Source organism: Thalassophryne amazonica, chromosome 3, assembly GCF_902500255.1.
Source record: "Thalassophryne amazonica chromosome 3, fThaAma1.1, whole genome shotgun sequence".
Taxonomy (NCBI): domain Eukaryota; kingdom Metazoa; phylum Chordata; class Actinopteri; order Batrachoidiformes; family Batrachoididae; genus Thalassophryne; species Thalassophryne amazonica.
Genome location: NC_047105.1, coordinates 25,040,601 through 25,061,657, shown reverse-complemented (window position 1 = coordinate 25,061,657; position 21,057 = coordinate 25,040,601). Strand labels below are relative to the sequence as shown.

The 21,057-nt window shown below is 44.3% G+C and overlaps 1 protein-coding gene across 3 annotated transcripts in view; it reads left to right on the top strand.

The window, feature by feature from the left end:
* The window catches only part of angpt4 (angiopoietin 4), a 136,136-nt gene that overhangs the window by 95,682 nt on the left and 19,397 nt on the right, over positions 1-21,057 (top strand). For all 3 annotated transcript variants that reach the window (XM_034165939.1, XM_034165938.1, XM_034165936.1), the window contains exons 2-4: positions 5,541-5,696; positions 10,122-10,243; positions 16,064-16,148. In XM_034165939.1, coding sequence (XP_034021830.1) covers positions 5,541-5,696; positions 10,122-10,243; positions 16,064-16,148 — 363 coding nt within the window. The remainder of the gene's footprint in view (positions 1-5,540; positions 5,697-10,121; positions 10,244-16,063; positions 16,149-21,057) is intronic.

Genomic DNA, 21,057 nt, shown 5'->3' with positions numbered 1-21,057 from the left:
TCAGTCTCCTGGCCCACTTTGTTCTGTCCCCCTGTGAAATCACCCAGAGGGCCAGATCACAGTGAAGCCAACATGATTTGAGTTGGTATCTCAGAAACAAGCTCCCCATAATGCAGGTTTGGCCAATGTATTCCCAGAGGTTGCTGGATTGGGTTGGTTGTGGGGTTGTTTTGCGAGTGCCTCGTACTGGACTAATTGTTTGCGTACACATGTGTTTGTATTGTATGAAGGTCTGTTTCTGTTCATGCGTTTATGTATGTCAATGTCTTTATGTATCTTTTGTCTGTTTGAATAGGTTTAATGGCTTTAATTACACAGCGGGACATAAGGGTCAATTACAGAGTCAGCACATTGTGTCTCAGGCGACCAAACAACAATAGACAAAAGCACGCTGGAGTGCAAATGAAATGCAAAGTTTTTCCATCAAGCCCTCTTTTGAAAATGTCAGACCTGAACTTAGGGTTAAGGTGCGTTGACACTTGCACAAATTTGATCTACACACTGGTACACAATCTGCTGCGCCAGAGAATAAACTCATTGTAAACTGTTGTAAACTGTGCACGGCTTTGTGCAACTGCACAAAGAAAATTTTGAAATGTTCAAAATCTCTGTCACGCATTAATTACGTGAACTTCACGTGAACATGTGCAAACAATTAAAAAACACTGAATGTGTGAGAGAGTGATTGCGTCAGTGCAATGCATCACAGCACAGCTCATCTGATCGATTATAACAAGATGTTAAATCTCTCATAAACATACTTTTACAGAGATTCATAAGAAGGAATGAAAATGCAACTGTTTTACCAAGACTTTACAATATAAACATGACAAATAATTACTTTTTTGACTATTCCAAATGCGTTCTGCACCTCATGAAGCACATGAGAGAGAGAGAGAGAGAGAGAGAGAGAGAGAGAGAGAGAGAGAGAGAGAGAGAGAGAGAGAGAGAAAGAAGCTGGAGTTGAAATGGTCCTCTGTGATTCCGAAAGCAGTTAGAGGCGTTTTCACCAGCCAAACTCTGAGAGAAAATGATTAATCTGCTACGAAATAATTATTGTATATATGCAGTGTTTAATGGCACAAAGTGCGGCATACATCAGGGAACACAGCAGGTGGCAGCATCATGACAAAGTGCGTGGGAGTGCGGAACAAAAATGCGGAATCAGTTAATCAGTGAAATCACCTGGTGGAGTGGGTGGTTGCAAAGAAAACCTGCAACTTCTCTGCCCTTTCTGGAATCAGTTTGAGACCTCATGCGGTTTTGTGGATTTCAATTAAACTTCAACACCCTGTGACGTTGTGGCTGAAGGTGTGACGGTTCACATGTTGGTGTTAGTTTTCTGATGTGTGGGTTGCTGTCCTGTCTACGTGTTATTTTTTCTAGCTTATGGTTTGTACTACGAGTGTTGGTCTCCTAGTGACCTCTTCTCCTTGTTGTTATTCTCCTCATGTTTGTATCTTTATCTATGGTCTTATTCCTACTGTGTGTTGCTGGCTTTACTTCCTGGGCACTCTGTGTTCAGGGTTCACGTGCATGTTTATTTCCTGATTTCCTGATTAACTGGATTATATATATATGCAAGCGAGTTTGGGCGAGGAGTTTGAAGGGTGAAAATTCAAAGTCGTCCCTTCAATAGGAATAGTATTGATAACCATTTTTGGGGGACTGCAACAGTGTAGTCTTCACAGAATTTTTGTAATATGGCAGCCCTGTCAGCTCTGACTGATGTGTGCACACTTGAAGCGGGTTCATCTTGGAAAAGACTCCAGCATGATGATGCGAGTTGACAGATACAGGATGCATTGCAGCGGTGCAGATCTTACCACACCCACTGTTCAGTCCAGATCTCAGGCCGTGTGACATTTCCTTGTTTCCCCAAGCTGAAAGAACACCTTAAGGGACACCGTTACACTAATGTTACAGAGGTGCAAGCAGTTGTGCGTCACTGGTGCTGAGACCTGATTTCTTCACCGATGCGATATTACAGTGTCTAGAAAGAGGTGACTACATGGAAAAATGATGACACTGTCAGATGGACAACATTTGGAGCTTTAAGCAGACATGAGATTCATGTGAGTATCTTTCTTGTTGCTGAAATAATCTCATAAGAGGCAGAACCTTTCAGCCGACCCTCATATGTGTGAACAAATTCTGTTGTGCCACAAATTAAAAAGAAGATACCACTGTGGGACTTTGTATTATGGGCATTCAGGAAGCAAAATCACTATAAGGGGTCACATGTTAATGATTAAATATGTTTTCATAATTGTGCGCATGCAGAACCTGTTGTGGTATTCTCCAAAGTTTGGCCTGAAGCGGTCATTCCCACACACTGAAGTACTTGTCCCCGCTGTGTATACAAAGCACCACTGTAAGTCTTATTTGCTTCCATTTCTTTCACGTTGTTGTTCTCCTTTGTCAGACTTTATCTGCTCACCATCAGCTTGTTTAGCTTTGTTTTACCCCGCTCTCGCTTTGATTATTTGATTAGCTTCCTACTGCGTCACACTATGTCTTTTCCCTCCTTGTTCCAGCTTACTTACACAAAGTCCTCCCAAAAAAGCACTTGTCCTTCTGACCCCTGCGATTCCTATCTGACGCTTATAAAATAATTTTCTGATTAAACAGCAGAATTGTTGTTCAAACTGCCTCTGAATCAAACCAGACTAAACATAATGACACTTGAATTATGTTATTTAGGTTGTGAATATGAGTAATGTCGCTGTCAGGGAGCGTGAGCAGCCATGAACATGATAAGTTCATACAGTGTGGATAAAATCACTGCAATAAAGGAACAAAACAGTGAAAACAAACTGGAAGATGATTAAATATGAATCAGCCGTCAGCAGACGTAATAATCTTCATCGGCATCAGTCTATGAGACACTTACTGGGTTTAAATCCACCATGATGGATGGAAGAAAACTGATTTTTATTCAGATTTACTGTTAAATATTTTAAATATAATCTTAAATCTTTTTCTGTTGTTTCTAACCATATATTTTTGATTTGTTTTATATAACATTTTAAGTTTGCATTGTGTATTTGATCAGTTTGATTGCTTTTGTTATTGATTTTTATAGCGTTGTTTTAATGCTGTGTGTTGGTATTTGACTGTGTGAAGCACTTTGAAATACTTTGACCTGAAATGACTATAAAATAAAATAATTATTATTATTTATTGGGCAGGGGTGGTGGCCAAGCCATGAAGTACGGATGTATGTGCCCACGTAATATGGAGTTGCGCCAGGAAGGGCATCCAGTGTAAAACTTGTGCCAAATCAGTGTGCAGATTTGCTGTGGTGACCTAAGTGGTGGGAAAAAAAAACCATGGGAGCAACCTAAGAGAGATACTATTATTATTATTATTATTATTATTCACAACTGTAGGTTGTGCTTGTCAAGAGAAATTGCTGATCTTCTGCCTGTCTGTATGGCAAAAGCTTCTGCCTCCTAAAACTGTCAAAATTGAATTTTTTATACATTAATGCTGGGAGGTCAAAGCTTTGCCTGTCAAAATTATAATGCGTTTCTCACATTTATAAATGCCTTTTTAATTACTAAATTTTGAGCTTCAGCTTGGACATGTAACAGAAGCCCTGAAATGCTCACATCGCCCACTAGATGGTGACAGAAGCTGTTCAATAAGATAAGTTGGCAGCAAAAAAATAAAATAAAATAAAATAAACTGACAACTGTGTCCTGTTGCCCTTATGGACAAGTTAGTTATTATTGTACAATTGTTATTGCTTCTACTGGCAGCTTAGAGCGAGGCAAGTGGGTTTTGGTGCAGATCCAGCATTTGTCGACACTGTCAGAGGGGTCACTTCATATTCTCACGAATTACTGCTGTACATTCTGTCTGTCCCACGAGTGACTGATGGAGATTTGGACCAAAATGTGTTTTTCAGTATTTGTGGTCATAATTATTTCCATTTTTGGCGCACAGTCAGTGCACAAAGGTAATTTTTGAGGGGGTGGTAAAAGTTTCACATGCTGTACAAATCAGCCAAAAGCAAATGTGCTTTTAGACATGTTATCGTTGATTGATAGGTAGAGGACTGGCCTTTTTTTTTTTTTACCTCAGTTAACATGATGTGTTTTTGGTGGAGTTTGTTTTTCTTTGTGGAAACCTTGAAAATTATTCAATGTATTTTCACATGAAATTTGGTGGAACGTTAGATCTTATGGGCCAAGACAAGTCATAGGTTTTGGAAGAAAAACAGTTGCAGGATTTATTTATTGATTTTATTTCATTTAATTTTGTTTGTTTGTTTGTGAGGTTTTGACTCAGTGAGTGCAATGGTGAGAAATGTTGGTTTCTCAGAATGCAAAAGATGCAGAACCACACCCTACTTTTTCTGGTTCAGGCTCAAAACTTCTCAATCGCCACGCATATCATTGATTTTCTTTCAAATTGGTCTTAATGTTGGACCTATCTTAGAGTCAATTCCCTTCAATTTTGTCATACGTTTGATTCCATTTAGAGGTGGAATTATTGATGACAATATATCATGTTAGAAGTGAATCAGTTTGCATAAAATTCGTAAAAAAAAATTGTCTCACTTTGATACATTAAATTTGAAAAGGGGGGGCTACCAATGTTTTTTGGCCACGTGGTGCATTTCTGTGGGCATGATTCAACATGGAGGTGCCTCAGTGTTGAGGACATCAGCAGCTGGACAAGGTCAAGGACCTGTCCACGTTTCACCTGGTTGCAGCAGGTGGATGGCTAGTTTTGGCAGGTGGGGATGAACTGCTTGTCTGTTTGGGTGGTTGTCATCCAGGAGCCAGTGCAGTTCCGCGGTGTGGTGGATGCTGCCGCACGCTGCTCTGGCACATGTTCCCAGACCTGACCTGCCCCATGTACAAATTGGGTGTTTGTATTTGTACCCTTGTATCTCAGATCTTGAGTGATTTAGTTTATTTTTCAGTCTTGCAAACGGATGATTTGCTGTTTATGTGATTTTCACTCAGAGAACAAAGTGACAAACTGATCTAAAAACAGTTTGTTTTCCCAAACTTGAGGCCGACCCATGATGGCTGAAAGCATAAATAAATATTTGTGGTGAGTTCTGAGCACCAAACCCAAATGTCTTTTGGGCGTCGTGGCCTGAACCTTTCCTCCCACTGACTTATCAAACAGCCTCACTGGTAACCAGTCGCCCCACTGGGACCAAGCTGTTTATTGGTGCAGTGGTATATTTATCAGCCCACTGAGCTTCTCAGTGCCATTGATATCCTGGGGACACAGAGTCTGTGGACTCCGTGGACAGATTATTTATTTGTCAGGGGTTAAAGTTCGCAGCAGGACAGTATGAGCTGGCATCGGCTCATGTTCCCAGAAATAAGGAGACTTGCATCATTATATCCCAGACCTCTGCTTCAATTCCACTCTGTGATTGGTCAACTTGTTACTGTTGAATTGAGTGTCATAAAATCCACCGTTTGTGTGCTTTCACCAAAAATTAACATTAAACTTGTCTTTTTGCTTTGTTTTTTGTTGTTGTTGTTGTTTGTTTGTCTTTTTGTCCACAGCTGGAGAACGTCGTTCAGAAGAGCATGAGACCTGACGTGACTCGCATGCAGTCCCACGCTGTTCACAACCAGACAGCTGCCATGCTGGAAATTGGAACAAGCCTCCTCATGCACACGGCAGAGCAGACACGCAAACTCAATGTGGTCGAAGCCAAGGTAATAACTTACTTATTACTGTCCCGTTTGAGTCTGGTCTGCTTGAGGTTTCTTCCTCAAATCATCAGAGGGAGTTTTTCCTTACCACTGTCACGTGTGTGCTTGCTTTTGGTTAGACCTTACTTGTGTGAAGCACCTGGAGGCAGCTTTGTTCTGATTTGGCACTATATAAACTAAATAAATTTAATTAAATAAATTGAAATATCATGAATATACGAGGTCTGTTAGAAAAGTATCCGACCTTTTTATTTTTTTCAAAAACCTGATGGATTTGAATCACGTGTGCTTGCATGAGCCAACCTTGAACCTTCGTGCACATGCGTGATTTTTTTCACGCCTGTCGGTTGCGTCATTTGCTTGAAAGCAGCCTTTGTGTGAGGATGGGTGGAGTCTCTCGTCGTTTTTTCTTTGCAAGGAAATGGCGGAACAACTGGAGCAGCGTGACTGCATCAAATTTTGCCAGAAACTGGGCGACAGCCAGGTGGAAACCATTCGGATTATTCAGACGGCTTTCGGTGACGATGCTATGGGCATCACACAGATTAAGGAGTGGTACAACTGCTCCTTAAGATGGTAAAGATGGCCACACAGTGGTGGAGAGTGAGCCGCGCTCCGGTCGGCCATCAACATGCATCATTTCCAAAGTGAACGCTGTGATGATGTGGGACCGTCTTATGATTATCCGAGAAATTGCGGAAGAGGTGGACATCAGCACTTTTTTGGCACATTCCACTGTGACAGAAGATTTTGCCATGAAAAGAGTTGCAGCGAAATTCATCGGCACCAAGCTGATGGCGCAGCAAAAGCACCTCCATGTTGAAACCTCACAGGACATGCCCAGCTCTTCCACCATTCGGAAGATTCAGACGGCTTTCGGTGGCTTTTCAGTCGTGTGACTATCTGAGAAATTGTGGACGGCTTCATTAGTTCTAAATTTTAAAAACTACTTATACAATAAATTTTTATTTTTACATGCATTCAGGAGTCCCTTTGTTACCCAAGGTTTATCAGGCCTTTTGTGTATCTCCGGTTTTAGGCACCCACGGACAATATTTATCATACAGATTAGATACAATAGAAATAAATGATTCATATGATTCATCAACATCATCACAATAAATTTCACACAAATTCTGGTGCAGTAAATCCCTTCTGAGGTTCTCAATATTAACATTAGTTATTTTCCTAATAAAATGTACAGTTTTTGTTTGGTGCACGCTGTCCACTGATGATTGAAAAGCTACAAAAACTGGCAAGTGATCACTGACATCGGAAATAAGTATTCCACCTGTTATATTCCCTACAATGGCATTTGTTAATATGTTGTCAATGAGTGTTGATGTGTTCATAGTTATCCTCGTTGGATGTGTGATCACAGGCTATAGACCCATACAAAACATAGAGTTTATAAATTCAGTTATTAGTAATTGACCATAAGGGTTTAAAAAAATCAATATTAAAGTCTCCACAGACAAACAAAAGCTTTGTAGTGCTCTCAACACTGACGGCATAATTCACTTTCTTATAAGTGTTCTGTTATGTGCTATGTTGTGATTCATGTAACAGTAGCGGTCCCTTTAAGAGTTCGGGTGACGTGTTCTGTTTCCGGTTTTTCTGTTGGCGCGCGCGGCACCATGTTTGTAGTCTGTTAATAAACGTGACTAAAAGAGTCTTAATGTGAGAAGTTTCGGCTCGTCTTTTCGCCAAAAGACAACTTCTACACTGGTGACCCCGACGTTTGTTTACTGGACGTATCCAGATCGCCATGACCACCAACGCTGTGTCTCTCAAGCTCCCCGAATTCTGGGAATATTCTGCTTCAGCCTGGTTCGCTCAGACCGAGGCACAGTTTGCCTTGCGTCAGATCACCGCTGACGAAACTAAATACTACTACGTGGTATCTGCCGTCAGAAGTTCTACGGCATCGAGAGTGGTGAGCCTTCTTAAACGTCCTCTGATGGAAAAGTATGAAACTCTGAAGGAATACTTCAAACATTCGAACTGTCTGACGCTGAGAGGGCCAATAGGCTTTTCTCTCTTCAAGGGCTCGGTGACAGCAAGCCCTCAGAGCTAATAGACAGAATGCTCAACCTGCTTGGCGACAACAAGCCAGATTTCCTTTTCCTCCACCTTTTCCTACGCCAACTGCCTGCTCATGTGAGAGCTGCTTTGGCCAACACTGCCAGCACTGATTGCAGAGCACTGGCTGCTGAGGCTGACAAGTGTTTCCTGGCTAGTCAGCAGCCCTGCGCAGCCGCCCTCCTCCCTGCTGGTGCTGTATCAGAGGTACCGGATGATCATATGCTCATCGCAGCAGCAGCCCCGCGTCGGCAGCAGTCTTCAGGTGTGTGCTTCTACCATGCCAGGTTTGGCTGCAAGAACGATGCCGCTCTCCACGCAGCTTCAGTGGAGTGGGAAACGCCAAGGCCGGCGCTCACTAGTGGCCGTGAGCGTTGGCCATGCCGGCAGGCTGCTCTTCATCCACGACTCCGTCTCTGGCCGACGCTTCCTCTGCGACACAGGGGCACAGCGGAGTCTACTGCCTGCTTCACAGGTGGATGTGGTAGCTGACACCCACGGCCCCCCCATGGAAGCCGCCAATGGTAGCCCCATCCGTACGTACGGCACAAGGCATTTTGAACTGTGTTTTGGGGGCCAACGCTTTGGCTGGGACTTTGTGATTGCCAAAGTAGCCGTTCCCCTCTTAGGGTCAGATATTTTGTGTGCATATGGACTGTTGGTGGACGTTAAAAATCAGCGCTTGATCGACGCCGTCACTTTCTGTTCGTATGCATGCGCAATCAGCGACTCTGATGCACTGCACCTCTCCAGCCTGCTCTCTGTCACGGACAGTTTCCAGCGTCTGCTCACCGAGTTCCCAGCACTCACGCAGCCCACCTTCTCCTCTTCCACAGCCTAGCACGGTGTTGAGCATCACATTGACACCACTGGCCCGCCTGTATACGCCCGTGCTCGACCCCCTTGGTCAGCCGCATTCCAGCGCTCCAGCCTGTTGGATAACGCCAGGCTGTTTGCTCCACTTCCTACTTCCTGTCACAGTTTGCCGAACTCTCACGTCCCCAGTAGCCTACAGTCTGCTGGCATTCAAGCAGATGGTCAGCGCGGACCTCTCCGTCCACCTTACGAGGGCCCTTTCTGTGTTGTGGAAACTGGGGACAAGCACTTTGTGGTAGACACTGCGGGAAAACCGGAGTGTATATCTGTGGACCACCTTAAGCCAGCTCACCTAGATCTGGCCACGCCAGTTGAGTTGGCGCAACCCCCAAAATGAGGACGGCCTCTGACTAGGCCCTCTTTTCCTGTTCCTCCTGCCCCTCGACCAAGCCGCAGGGGAGCCCTGCAGACAGCCATTGAGGGGGCGGTTCCGCCTTCTCCCATACGGCGGAGCCGCACTGGACGTTAGATTCGCCCCCCACGCTGTTGATACATTTTTTTCTTTTTTTTTCAGGTGTCCTGTTAAAGTGAATTCTGGGGGGGCATGTGTAGTGCTCTCAACACTGACGGCATAATTCACTTTCTTATAACTGTTCTGTTATGTTCTATGTTGTGATTCATGTAATGTAGCGGTCCCTTTAAGAGTTCGGGTGACGTGTTCTGTTTCCGGTTTTTCTGTTGACGCGCGGCGCCATGTTTGTAGTCTGTTAAAAACGCGTGGAGCCATGTTTGTAGTCTGTTAATAAACACGACTAAAAGAGTCTTAATGTGAGAAGTTTCGGCTCGTCTTTTCGCCAAAAGACAACTTCTACAGCTTGTTATTATTAATTGTGTTGTACATGTCAGTCAGTCTATCCACAAAAGTATTGATATCTGATCCTGGAGCTCTATAAACGCAGCTTATAATTATATTTTTTTGATTTTTTACATTTAATTTCAACTGTAACACATTCCATGATATTTTCCAAGGAAAATGACATACTATGTATAATTTCACATTGGTGATTAGAACTTACATAAAGTGCCACACCACCACCTCGTTTATTCTTCCTGTTTGTCAGTGTCATATTAATATGATGGCATATTATCCCTTACCAAAAAGTAGTATATGCAAGTATGTTTCAAGTATACTTCTAGTTTACTTTTTATATACTTATCAGTACTATTTTTTGGTAAGGGATGACCGCTGTAGAGAAAGTAAAAAATGGAGAAGGAGGACTGAGAAAAGACTCATATTTAATGAGAGAGAGAGAGCTGTCTCTTTCCCGTAGTCTGGAGTGGTTCAGTTTGAGATTAAAGAGCAAAACCTCTAAAAATGTTTCTATGAAGAAGCTTTATTACTTTCAGTCATAAAATGTTAAAAACATACAGATGTATGAGGGGAGAGAATTGCTTTTATTTGTGCTGTAAAGTCAGTCATTACTTTGAAGTTGAAGAATTTTGCTTGAAAGCAGTGATTTTGTCCACCAGGTGCTGAACCACACGTCTCGGATAGAGATCCAGCTTCTGGAGAATTCTCTGTCCACGAACAAACTGGAGAAAGAACTGTTACTGCAGACGTCTGAGATCAGCCGGCTGCAAGCCATGAACAGGTAGAGAACATGAACTGTTTTAAATTCAGAACTGGCCAGAGTGGAACTCAGAATGTGTTGATGTACGAACATGAATATTGAAATTGCTTCTGACCCACTCTGGTTAAAAAAAAAGAAAAGAAAGGAAAGACCCTTATCAGTGATTTCACAAGTCCTTTTGGAACAGGTCACTATAGTCGATGGAAATAGATCCACAGTTGTTGTTGCAAGACACACCAGTATTTGGAATCGCAATATTTGCACAATTTTTCATCTTGATGTGAATTTGGACGGCACACTGCAAGAAAGACGCAGCGGAATTATCAAACGTGCACATAAATCCAATCTTATTTAATTAGACATTGTGCTACTTACATTTTGTCAGTGCTTCAGTGTTGTCATCAGGGTTCCTCAGGAGAGTTTTAATGTCTTTATTTTGGCTTCCAAATTGGTCTTAAAACAAAATTACATCCAAAAAATTGTTTCTATGTCTGAAAGTATAAATATGTTCATACCAACATGAGCTTGCAAACGTGCATTAGCAGAAGAATGTGTATGCATGCATGCATGCACGCGCACACGCCTGTGTGCACGTGTCCAGTTAAGGACTTGTGCAGATAGTGTCATCGTGCACACACAGCAGGCAGACTGTGGCGTACAAACTGCTGCACCATACGGCTCAGTCACTCCTCCTCAGTCACTGTGAGAGCGGGTCCTTTGTTCATGTCGTTCACGTGCAGGTCAGCACGCTGACGTGATCAGAACCAGAAGCTGATCAGGTGTTTGTGGTCCTAATGTGACCAAAGTCTCACCCACCGAGGTAAGATGAGATCAGTCATACGTCCAAAGCAGTGACATGATACAGCTGGACGTCGAGGAAGAATAGAAATCACGTCAAATACACTAAACTACACAAGCATTACACTCACACACGTGACATCTCTGGGACTTAATCTGGTGATACACACATTTTACTCCACTCTTTGACAGTTTAACTAATGTAACATTTAAACCAAACACTATAAATCAAAGGTGGTCTCGTTATTATTATTTATGTGTGATTGAATTATTCTCACTGTAAAGTTGTGGTCTGTAGTGTACATATACTTATCATGGGCATGAGTGTCACGGTAATTTTGAGCTTTTAATGATGTCTTTGATCTGTTCTTTTGTCAGGGCGGAATGATGATGCAGCAAACACCATTAATGACTTCAAAAAACAAGAACTGGATGCACAAGTTTACTTTGGATCTTCTCTAATCCACACAGGGTCAAAATTATACAAATACTGTATATACATAGATTCACTTAAATCTTCTGACAGTGGGTTGATTTTATCTAGTAAGATATACTCAACAAAAATATAAACGCAACACTTTTGGTTTTGCTCCCATTTTGTATGAGATGAACTCAAAGATCTAAAACTTTTTCCACATACACAATATCACCATTTCCCTCAAATATTGTTCACAAACCAGTCGAAATCTGTGATAGTGAGCACTTCTCCTTTGCTGAGATAATCCATCCCACCTCACAGGTGTGCCATACCAAGATGCTGATTAGACACCATGATTAGTGCACAGTTGTGCCTTAGACTGCCCACAATAAAAGGCCACTCTGAAAGGTGCAGTTTTGTTTTATTGGGGGGGGGATACCAGTCAGTATCTGGTGTGACCACCATTTGCCTCATGCAGTGCAACACATCTCCTTCGCATCATCCGTGAAGAGAACACCTCTCCAACGTGCCAAACGCCAGCGAATGTGAGCATTTGCCCACTCAAGTCGGTTACGACGACAAACTGGAGTCAGGTCGAGACCCCGATGAGGACAACGAGCATGCAGATGAGCTTCCTTGAGACGGTTTCTGACAGTTTGTGCAGAAATTCTTTGGTTATGCAAACCGATTGTTTCAGCAGCTGTCCGAGTGGCTAGTCTCAGACGATCTTGGAGGTGAACATGCTGGATGTGGAGGTCCTGGGCTGGTGTGGTTACACGTGGTCTGCGGTTGTGAGGCTGGTTGGATGTACTGCCAAATTCTCTGAAACGACTTTGGAGATGGCTTATGGTAGAGACATGAACATTCAATACACGAGCAACAGCTCTGGTTGACATTCCTGCTGTCAGCATGCCAACTGCACGCTCCCTCAAATCTTGCGACATCTGTGGCATTGTGCTGTGTGATAAAACTGCACCTTTCAGAGTGGCCTTTTATTGTGGGCAGTCTAAGGCACACCTGTGCACTAATCATGGTGTCTAATCAGCATCTTGGTATGGCACACCTGTGAGGTGGGATGGATTATCTCAGCAAAGGAGAAGTGCTCACTATCACAGATTTAGACTGGTTTGTGAACAATATTTGAGGGAAATGGTGATATTGTGTATGTGGAAAAAGTTTTAGATCTTTGAGTTCATCTCATACAAAATGGGAGCAAAACCAAAAGTGTTGCGTTTAGCTATATTTCCTCTATTCACAAACTTTTAAAAACAAAGTTGCATGGCAAAATAGAGTAAAATGCAGTAAAAACATAAAAAATATATATAATAAAATCAAACAAAAACACCAGGCCTTTAACCTGTACACAGGTGTGTAATTATGGCTGTACATTCTTGCTTGGTGAGCAGATCAACCTCAACAATTATGTGTCATTGCACACACTTCTATAATTTGTTGTGCAAATCTGAATACATCCTCGTCAAAATTATGCTGCCAAGAGGCACAAACGTTACAAGTTCAAGTTTATTTGCCATTTGCAGTATTAAAACCACATTGGAAAAATGGTGCAAGGAGCTCAAAAGTGCACTAGCAAGACATACACAAACAATAAAAAGACATAAAAGAACATAAAAATGTCATAAAAACGACAAAGCCACAAAATAATTTAAGAAACATTTAAAACTAATCAAAGAGTGTTGCTCATTGCCATGGCTTGTGGGAAGAAACTTTTTCTATAATGTGATGTCCCACATTTAATAGACCAATAGCGCCTACCCAAAGGAAGAAGCTCAAACAGGTCCCTGGCAGGATGCAGGAGATCCTTAGTAATAGCCAAAGACTGGGACTTAAGCCTTTTTTTGTAAATGTCCTCCAGGACAGACAGTTCCACACCAATAGTTCTACTGGCTGAACAAACCACTCTATTCAAAGCCTTCCTTTCTTTAGCAGTGGCATTTCCAAACCATGCAGGTATAGCGTTTGTAAGAAGACTTTCAATGCAGCTGTGATAAAAATTTAAGAGAATATTCTTGTTCAGAGTAAATTCTTTCAGCTTACGCAATAGCATACTGACATTTATGCAAAAGGTATCTCCTGTTCGTACCAATTACAAAATGGGAGCCTAAACGACCCATATTGCTGATTGTATTTACAACATCATTATCACTATTACACAGCTTATTAATCAATTTTATACAATGCTTAGCAAAATGGAGCTCAATGTCCATACAATTTGCAACACATGGCAAGATATTACAATGTGTGGTATATATGGCACATGTATAGTACAATAATGGTTTCAATTTCATTTGTGCACAAAGGAAGAATTTGGCAACCATAAAATGAAGTATAATATTATGAAACAACTCATTTCTTGTGATGGAGTTAGCATTTTTAAAATCAGCAAAAAACACATTACACTGACAATTAAAATCTGCCACACATATGCTTAAGGTTCTACAATGTATTTTAACGTGACAAGGCCTGTTAATTCCTCTTTGGTGATCATAATTGACTACAGCTGATAGTTTCTCTTTGCCATCATAAAAATGATGTAGCAATTTGACAGCACTCACTGGACTGACCAACATTCAGAACAAGAACTCAGTCAAGATGTAAGAAGGAGAACTGTAGATTTACACAAGTTGGGAAGGTCTCTTGGAGCCATTTTTTAAAACAAATGCAGATTCCAAAATCATCAGTTCAAACAAATATACATAAGTTCAAGTTGTGCCTCCACTTTGCCAAGGTCTGTAAGAAGAACCAAAGTGTTACCATTAAATGAAAGGAAATTGGCTATGATGTTCAGGAACAACCCAGGAACCACCAAGGATCAGGCCTGAAATGGACTGGAATCTGCTGGAACGCCAACATCTGTGTCTGCAGTGAATCTGGGTTTTACATTACTGTGGACTGAGAGGGTGCTGACCAAGAAAGAAGCCCCTACTTCAAAATCAACACCTTCAAGCCTGACTGAAATATACAGCTGCCCACATGGACAAGGCAAATTGCCTTCTGTAGAACCATTTTATGGTCAGTTGAGACAAAGATTGAACTATTTGGCCACAATGATGAAAGGTATGTTTGGAGGACTGAAGATGAGGCTTTTTTAAACCAAAGAACACTGTCAAGCATGGTGGTAGTGTCACGCTCTGGGATTGTTTTGCCACCAGTGGTACTGATAGATTGTATAAAGTGGATGGAATAATGACAAAGGAGGACTATGTCCAGATTCTTCAGCATCATCTCAAATCAACAGTTAGATGGCCACATTTGGGTGTTTCAACAGGACAGTGATCCCAAAAACACATCAAAACTGGTTGTGGGTTGGATAAAGCAGGCTAACATTAAGCTTCTGTAATGACCTTCCCAAAACCTCCACCTCAACCCTATTGAAAATTTGTGGACTATGCTTAAAAGCCTGGTCCATTCCAGGAAACCATCTAGTTTTAATGAACTCTACCAGTTCTGCCCAGATTAGTGGTCAAATATCCAGCCAGAATCATACCAGAAGCTTGTTGATGGCTACCAAAAGTGCCTGGTCAAGATGGAACTTGCTAAGGGACATTTAACCATGTATTAGTGGGGGTGTATGTATATATTTGAGGCTGTTTGTATAGTTTTGACTCTGCAAGGATTAAAGAAGATCCAAAATAAATTCAGACTTGTGCACCAAATTCTTGTTTTTTTTTTTAAAGTTATTAATGATGTTTGGTGCATAATCATTCCACTCTGACAAAAGAGCAGTCCAAAGACATCATTGAAAGCCCAAATTTTCCATGACACTCATGCACATGATGAGTGTATGTAAATGTCCGACCACAACTGTATCTACTATTTCATCTTTTTTCTGTTTTCGAGAGTTTGTTGTGATATAAGCAGCAGCTTTTTTTTTTTTTGCATTTTGGCCATTTTTATTTCTTTGCTTTACATAACCAGAAACATTTTCTGGGGTAAGTGTTTTGTCAAGGAGCCTTTAAAGATCCTCCCATCCGCTGTGTCCTATGAGGCAGATAATGTGGTCTGTTCTCTGTTTTTGCCATGTAGCAATAGTTGGACTGTTATTCTTTGTTTTGCTGTTTTACAGCTTCTTTATCAAGACGGAGTAACTCTGGAGTTCCAACCTCTGCTCCTTTACTGACAGATTTGTTGTTCACAGAATTTGAGGATTATTCTGCCTCAGTGTGTCTCTTAAATAATCTCAAAATAACAGGAAACATTCCACAATTTATTTCGGAGTGAAATGTAATCACTTACAGAGCAATCCCTCTTTCGAACTGCCTCGTCTAACGTTTTAGTGTTTTCCTACATTTCCCTTTTAAATAGCTGCTGCAAAACACAAAGGATAAAATAATACCATGATGTTATGAAGTTATTAAGATAAGGAACAGCAGGAAATAAACTTTTGTCAAATGGCAGTTACAGTTATTCATTCATTCATCTTCAACCGCTTATCTGGGATCAGGTCGCAGGGTAGTTACAGTTAAAAATAACTCAATAAATAAGGAAGAGGACAAAGACAGAATTGAAACAACAACCTTTCAACTGAAGGGAACGCAATCTAGGGGACCTGTTTTGCTGATCTGTGGTGCAGCGGTCAGTCATTCTCGTTTGTGTTTTCTCGTCAGTCGTTTGGAGAGTAAAGTTCAGATGTTGGAGTCTCAGCAAAGAGGAGAGCTGCAGAACATGAGGGAGGAGAAGAACCGGCTGCAGGTACTTTGTTTGATGGTGTAACCATCAGGGGTGACATTTGAAGGATTTTAAATTGTCTAATTCACTACAAATATCTTACATTTATAAGGTCAAGCTGTGAGTTTATAAGGTGATGGCTCAGCTCATGCACACATCAAACAGGCCAGACACTCTTTACTGCTGAATCAGCTGAAGCAATTCTGCAACAGTTTAGTCTGGTATGAGACACAGACTGACAATAATGTACAAAATGCACAAGCTACAATCTTTAAAAAAAAATCTCAGAATGAACAGTCTAAACATAATGTAAAACATGAGTAACAGTCATTGATTAAAAAAACAAGAGCAACTCCATTTACAAATGAACTCAGAATCTAATGTTAAAATAGATGTAAAATATCAAATTCTGTACCTTCTTAAGGAGTTGATCAAGCCTCATGTACTATTTCATGTGGTTTCAGGATGCAGGCTTACTTTGTGTTCTTAGAGTTAAAAAGAAGTCAGCAGGCCACAACACGACTTTTCTCTTATTGTGCTCCAACCTTTTCAGTCTGCAGAAAGTCCACTAATAAGGAAACATTTAAGATCAACCTAACAAAAATGCATAAAAACATACTGTAATTACCAGTATATGGTTTTAATTGATATTAAATCAGTTTGTTTGTCTGAATGATGTGATGTGTTTATATGTTTTTGCTTTCAATGTTTTCTTTAATCCATTTTTGTGTATTACATTTTTAAAATATTTTATCTATTCTATTTTTGTTTTAGGGAAAGTGCTGACATTTTTAACTGAAAGTGTTTTATAATCAAAATTATTATTATTATCATTAGTAGTGGTAGTAGTAGCAGTAGTAGTAGTAGTGCGTGTAATTATTATATTTACTTTATTGATATTTGAATTTTCATTTTAGATATAAAAGATGAAATGAAAAAGAAATTGTTGGGAAAGTGTAGTGACACGGATCCACAACAGGGGGCGCAAATGAACGGTCAATAGATGAGCCAAAATATAACAATTTAATGTTGTGAAATGTGCACAACGAATATACAGACAATCTCAGAATATCATAACAGTCAATACACAAAGGTGACGAGGTGGAGGTGGAGATGACGTCTGGTCTTTATGGAGTGAGATGATGTTGAGTAGATGGGTAACAGCTGTCAAGAGGTAATGAGCGACAGCTGTCACCCCCGGCTGTGTCCATGGCGGCAGCGCCCTCTCGTGCCTGAAGCCCGCACTTCAGGCAGAGCGCCCACTGGTGGTGGGCCAGCAGTACCTCCTCTTCTGGCGGCCCACACAACAGGACCCCGCCCCTCAACGGGCGCCTCCTGGCGCCCGACCAGGTTTGTCGGGGTGTCGGCGGTAGAAGTCGGCCAGGAGGGCCAGATCCAGGATGAAGCTCCTCTTCACCCAGGAGCGTTCTTCGGGTCCATACCCCTCCCAGTCCACCAGATATTGGAACCCCCGACCCATCCGACGGACATCCAGGAGCCGGCGCACCGTCCAAGCCGGCCCCCCGTCGATGATCCGAGCAGGAGGGGGCGCCGGTCCGGGAGCACAGAGGGGTGAGGTGTGATGAGGTTTGACACGTGACACGTGGAAAACCGGATGGATCCGCAGTGAAGCCGGGAGTTGGAGCTTCACTGCGGCAGGACTGAGGACTTTGAGGATTCTGAAGGGGCCAATGTACCTGTCCTGGAGTTTCGGGGAGTCCACCTGGAGGGGGATGTCCTTCGTGAAAAGCCACACCTCCTGCCCGGGCTGGTAAGCAGGGGCTGGGGATCGCCGGCGGTCTGCATGGGTCTTCGCCCTCGTCCGGGCCTTCAACAAGGCAGGGCGGGCGGAGCGCCACACCCAACGGCACTTCCGCAGGTGGGCCTGGACCGAGGGCACACCGACCTCTCCCTCCACCACGGGAAACAACGGGGGCTGATACCCCAAACACACCTCAAATGGGGAGAGGCCGGTGGCCGAAGACACCTGGCTGTTATGCGCATACTCGATCCAGGCCAGATGGTTACTCCAGGACATCGGGTGCGCGGATGTGACGCAGCGGAGGGTCTGTTCCAGTTCCTGGTTGACCCGCTCTGCCTGTCCGTTCGTCTGTGGATGGTACCCGGACGAGAGGCTCACGGTGGCCCCCAGTTCCCTGCAGAAGCTCCTCCAGACGTGTGAGGAGAACTGGGGACCACGATCTGAGACGATGTCGGAGGGTATCCCATGCAGACGGACAACGTGGTGGACCAGGAGGTCTGCTGTCTCCTGGGCTGTTGGGAGCTTCGGGAGGGCCACGAAGTGGGCCGCCTTGGAGAAACGGTCCACTATCGTGAAGATGGTGGTGTTGCCCTGGGACGGCGGGAGGCCCGTGACGAAATCCAGGCCGATGTGGGACCAGGGGCGATGAGGCACCGGCAGCGGCTGGAGGAGTCCTTGGGCCTTCGTGTGTACTGCCTTGCCCCTGTCACAGGTGGTGCAGGCCTGGATATATTCCCGGACGTCTGCCTCCATAGACGCCCACCAGAAGCGCTGCCGGACAACTGCCACGGTCCTTCGCACCCCTGGATGACAGGAGAGCTTGGAACCGTGACAGAAGTCCAAGACTGCAGCTCTGGCCTCTGGTGGGATGTACAGACGGTTCTTCGGACCTGTTCCTGGGTCCGGGCTCCGTGCCAGGGCCTCCCGGACGGTCTTCTCCACGTCCCAGGTGAGGGTGGCCACGATAGTGGACTCAGGCAGGATGGGCTCCGGTGGATCCGACAGTGCAGTTTTGACCTCCTCTTCATGTACCCGGGACAAGGCATCTGACCTCTGGTTCTTGGTCCCGGTGCGATAGGTGATCCGGAAGTCAAAACGCCCGAAGAACAGTGACCAGCGGGCTTGCCTGGGGTTCAGCCGCTTGGCGGTCCTGATATACTCCAGGTTCCGATGGTCAGTGAAAACCGTGAATGGCACAGACGCTCCCTCCAACAGGTGTCTCCACTCCTCAAGAGCCTCTTTCACCGCAAGGAGTTCTCGATTGCCGACGTCATAGTTCTGTTCAGCCGGGGTCAACCTGCGTGAAAGTAGGCACACGGGTGAAGAACCTTATCGGTCTCTCCGCTCTGGGACAGCACGGCTCCTATCCCTGAGTCAGAGGCGTCCACTTCAACCATGAACTGGCGGCTAGGGTCGGGCTGCACCAAAACTGGCGCAGTAGAGAACCGTCGTTTCAACTCCTTGAACGCGGCTTCGCACCGATCCGACCAGGTGAAGGGGACTTTTGGAGAGGTCAGGGCTGTCAGGGGGCTAACTACCTGACTGTAGCCCTTAATGAACCTCCTATAGAAATTAGCGAAGCCGAGGAACTGTTGCAGCTTCCTACGGCTTGTTGGTTGGGGCCAATCTCTCACCGCCGCAACCTTGGCCGGATCAGGGGCGACGGAGTTAGAGGAGATGATAAACCCCAGGAAGGACAAAGACGTGCGGTGAAACTCGCACTTCTCGCCCTTCACAAGCAGTCGGTTCTCTAACAACCGCTGCAGGACCTGATGTACATGCTGGACATGGGTCTCAGGATCCAGAGAAAAGATGAGAATATCGTCCAGATATACGAAGACGAATCGGTGCAGGAAGTCCCGCAAGACGTCGTTAACCAAGGCTTGGAACGTCGCAGGGGCGTTGGTGAGGCCGAACGGCATGACCAGGTACTCAAAGTGACCTAATGGGGTGTTAAATGCCGTCTTCCCTTCGTCTCCCTTCCGGATCCGAACCAGGTGATACGCATTTCTAAGATCCAGCTTAGTAAAGATTTTGGCTCCATGCAGGGGGGTGAACACAGAATCTAACAATGGCAACGGGTATCGGTTGCGAACCGTAATCTCATTCAGCCCCCTGTAATCAATACATGGACGAAGTCCGCCATCTTTCTTGCCCACAAAAAAGAAACCTGCCCCCATCGGGGAGGTGGAGTTCCAGATCAGCCCGGCAGCTAATGAGTCCCGGATGTAGGTCTCCATTGATTCGCGCTCAGGTCGTGAGAGGTTGTACAGCCTGCTGGACGGGAACTCAGCGCCTGGAACCAAATCAATGGCACAATCGTACGGACGGTGCGGGGGAAGGGTGAGTGCCAGATCCTTACTGAAGACGTCAGCAAGATCGTGGTACTCAACCGGCACTGCCGTCAGATTGGGAGGGACTTTGACCTCCTCCTTAGCCTGTGAACCGGGAGGAACCGAGGATCCTAAACACCCCCGATGGCAGGTTTCGCTCCACTGAACCACCACCCCAGACGGCCAATCAATCAATTGTGCTTCAACATCCATGGGATGCCCAAAATCACGCGGGAGGTAGAAGGAGTTACAAAAAATTCAATCTCCTCCCGGTGGTTTCCAGACACCACCAGAGTTACTGGTTGTGTCTTGTGTGTGAGTAAAGGGAGGAGGGTGCCATCTAGTGCCCGCACCTGCAACGGCGAAGGAAGCGCCACCAGAGGGAGCCCTACCTCCCTTGCCCATCTGCTGTCTAGCAGATTCCCTTCTGACCCCGTGTCCACCAGTGCTCGGGCTTGAAGGGTTAAATCCCCGCTCAGGATTGTGACTGGGAGTCGTGTGGCAATTTGTGTGTGTCTCACTTGAATGTTTTGACCCCCCCTTAGCCCAGTCTCTAAGGGCGAGTGTTGTCGTTTTGGCCGTTTGGGGCAGTTTCTCTGTGTGTGCTCAGTTGAGCTGCAGAGAAAACACTCTCCACGGATCAGCCTCCCCATTTTGGCCCTGTGCGTTTCCCTAACAACGTCAGCAGGGGGAGCTGTTGCCCCACAAAGCGCTGCGGCTGTGGAGCGTGGGGAGGGCGGCCCCTTTTCGAACCCGGAAGGGAGAGGGGCGGCGCGTATCCGGTCACGTCCTTCGCCTCGCTCCCGACGGCGTTCCTCCAACCGATTGTCTAACCGTA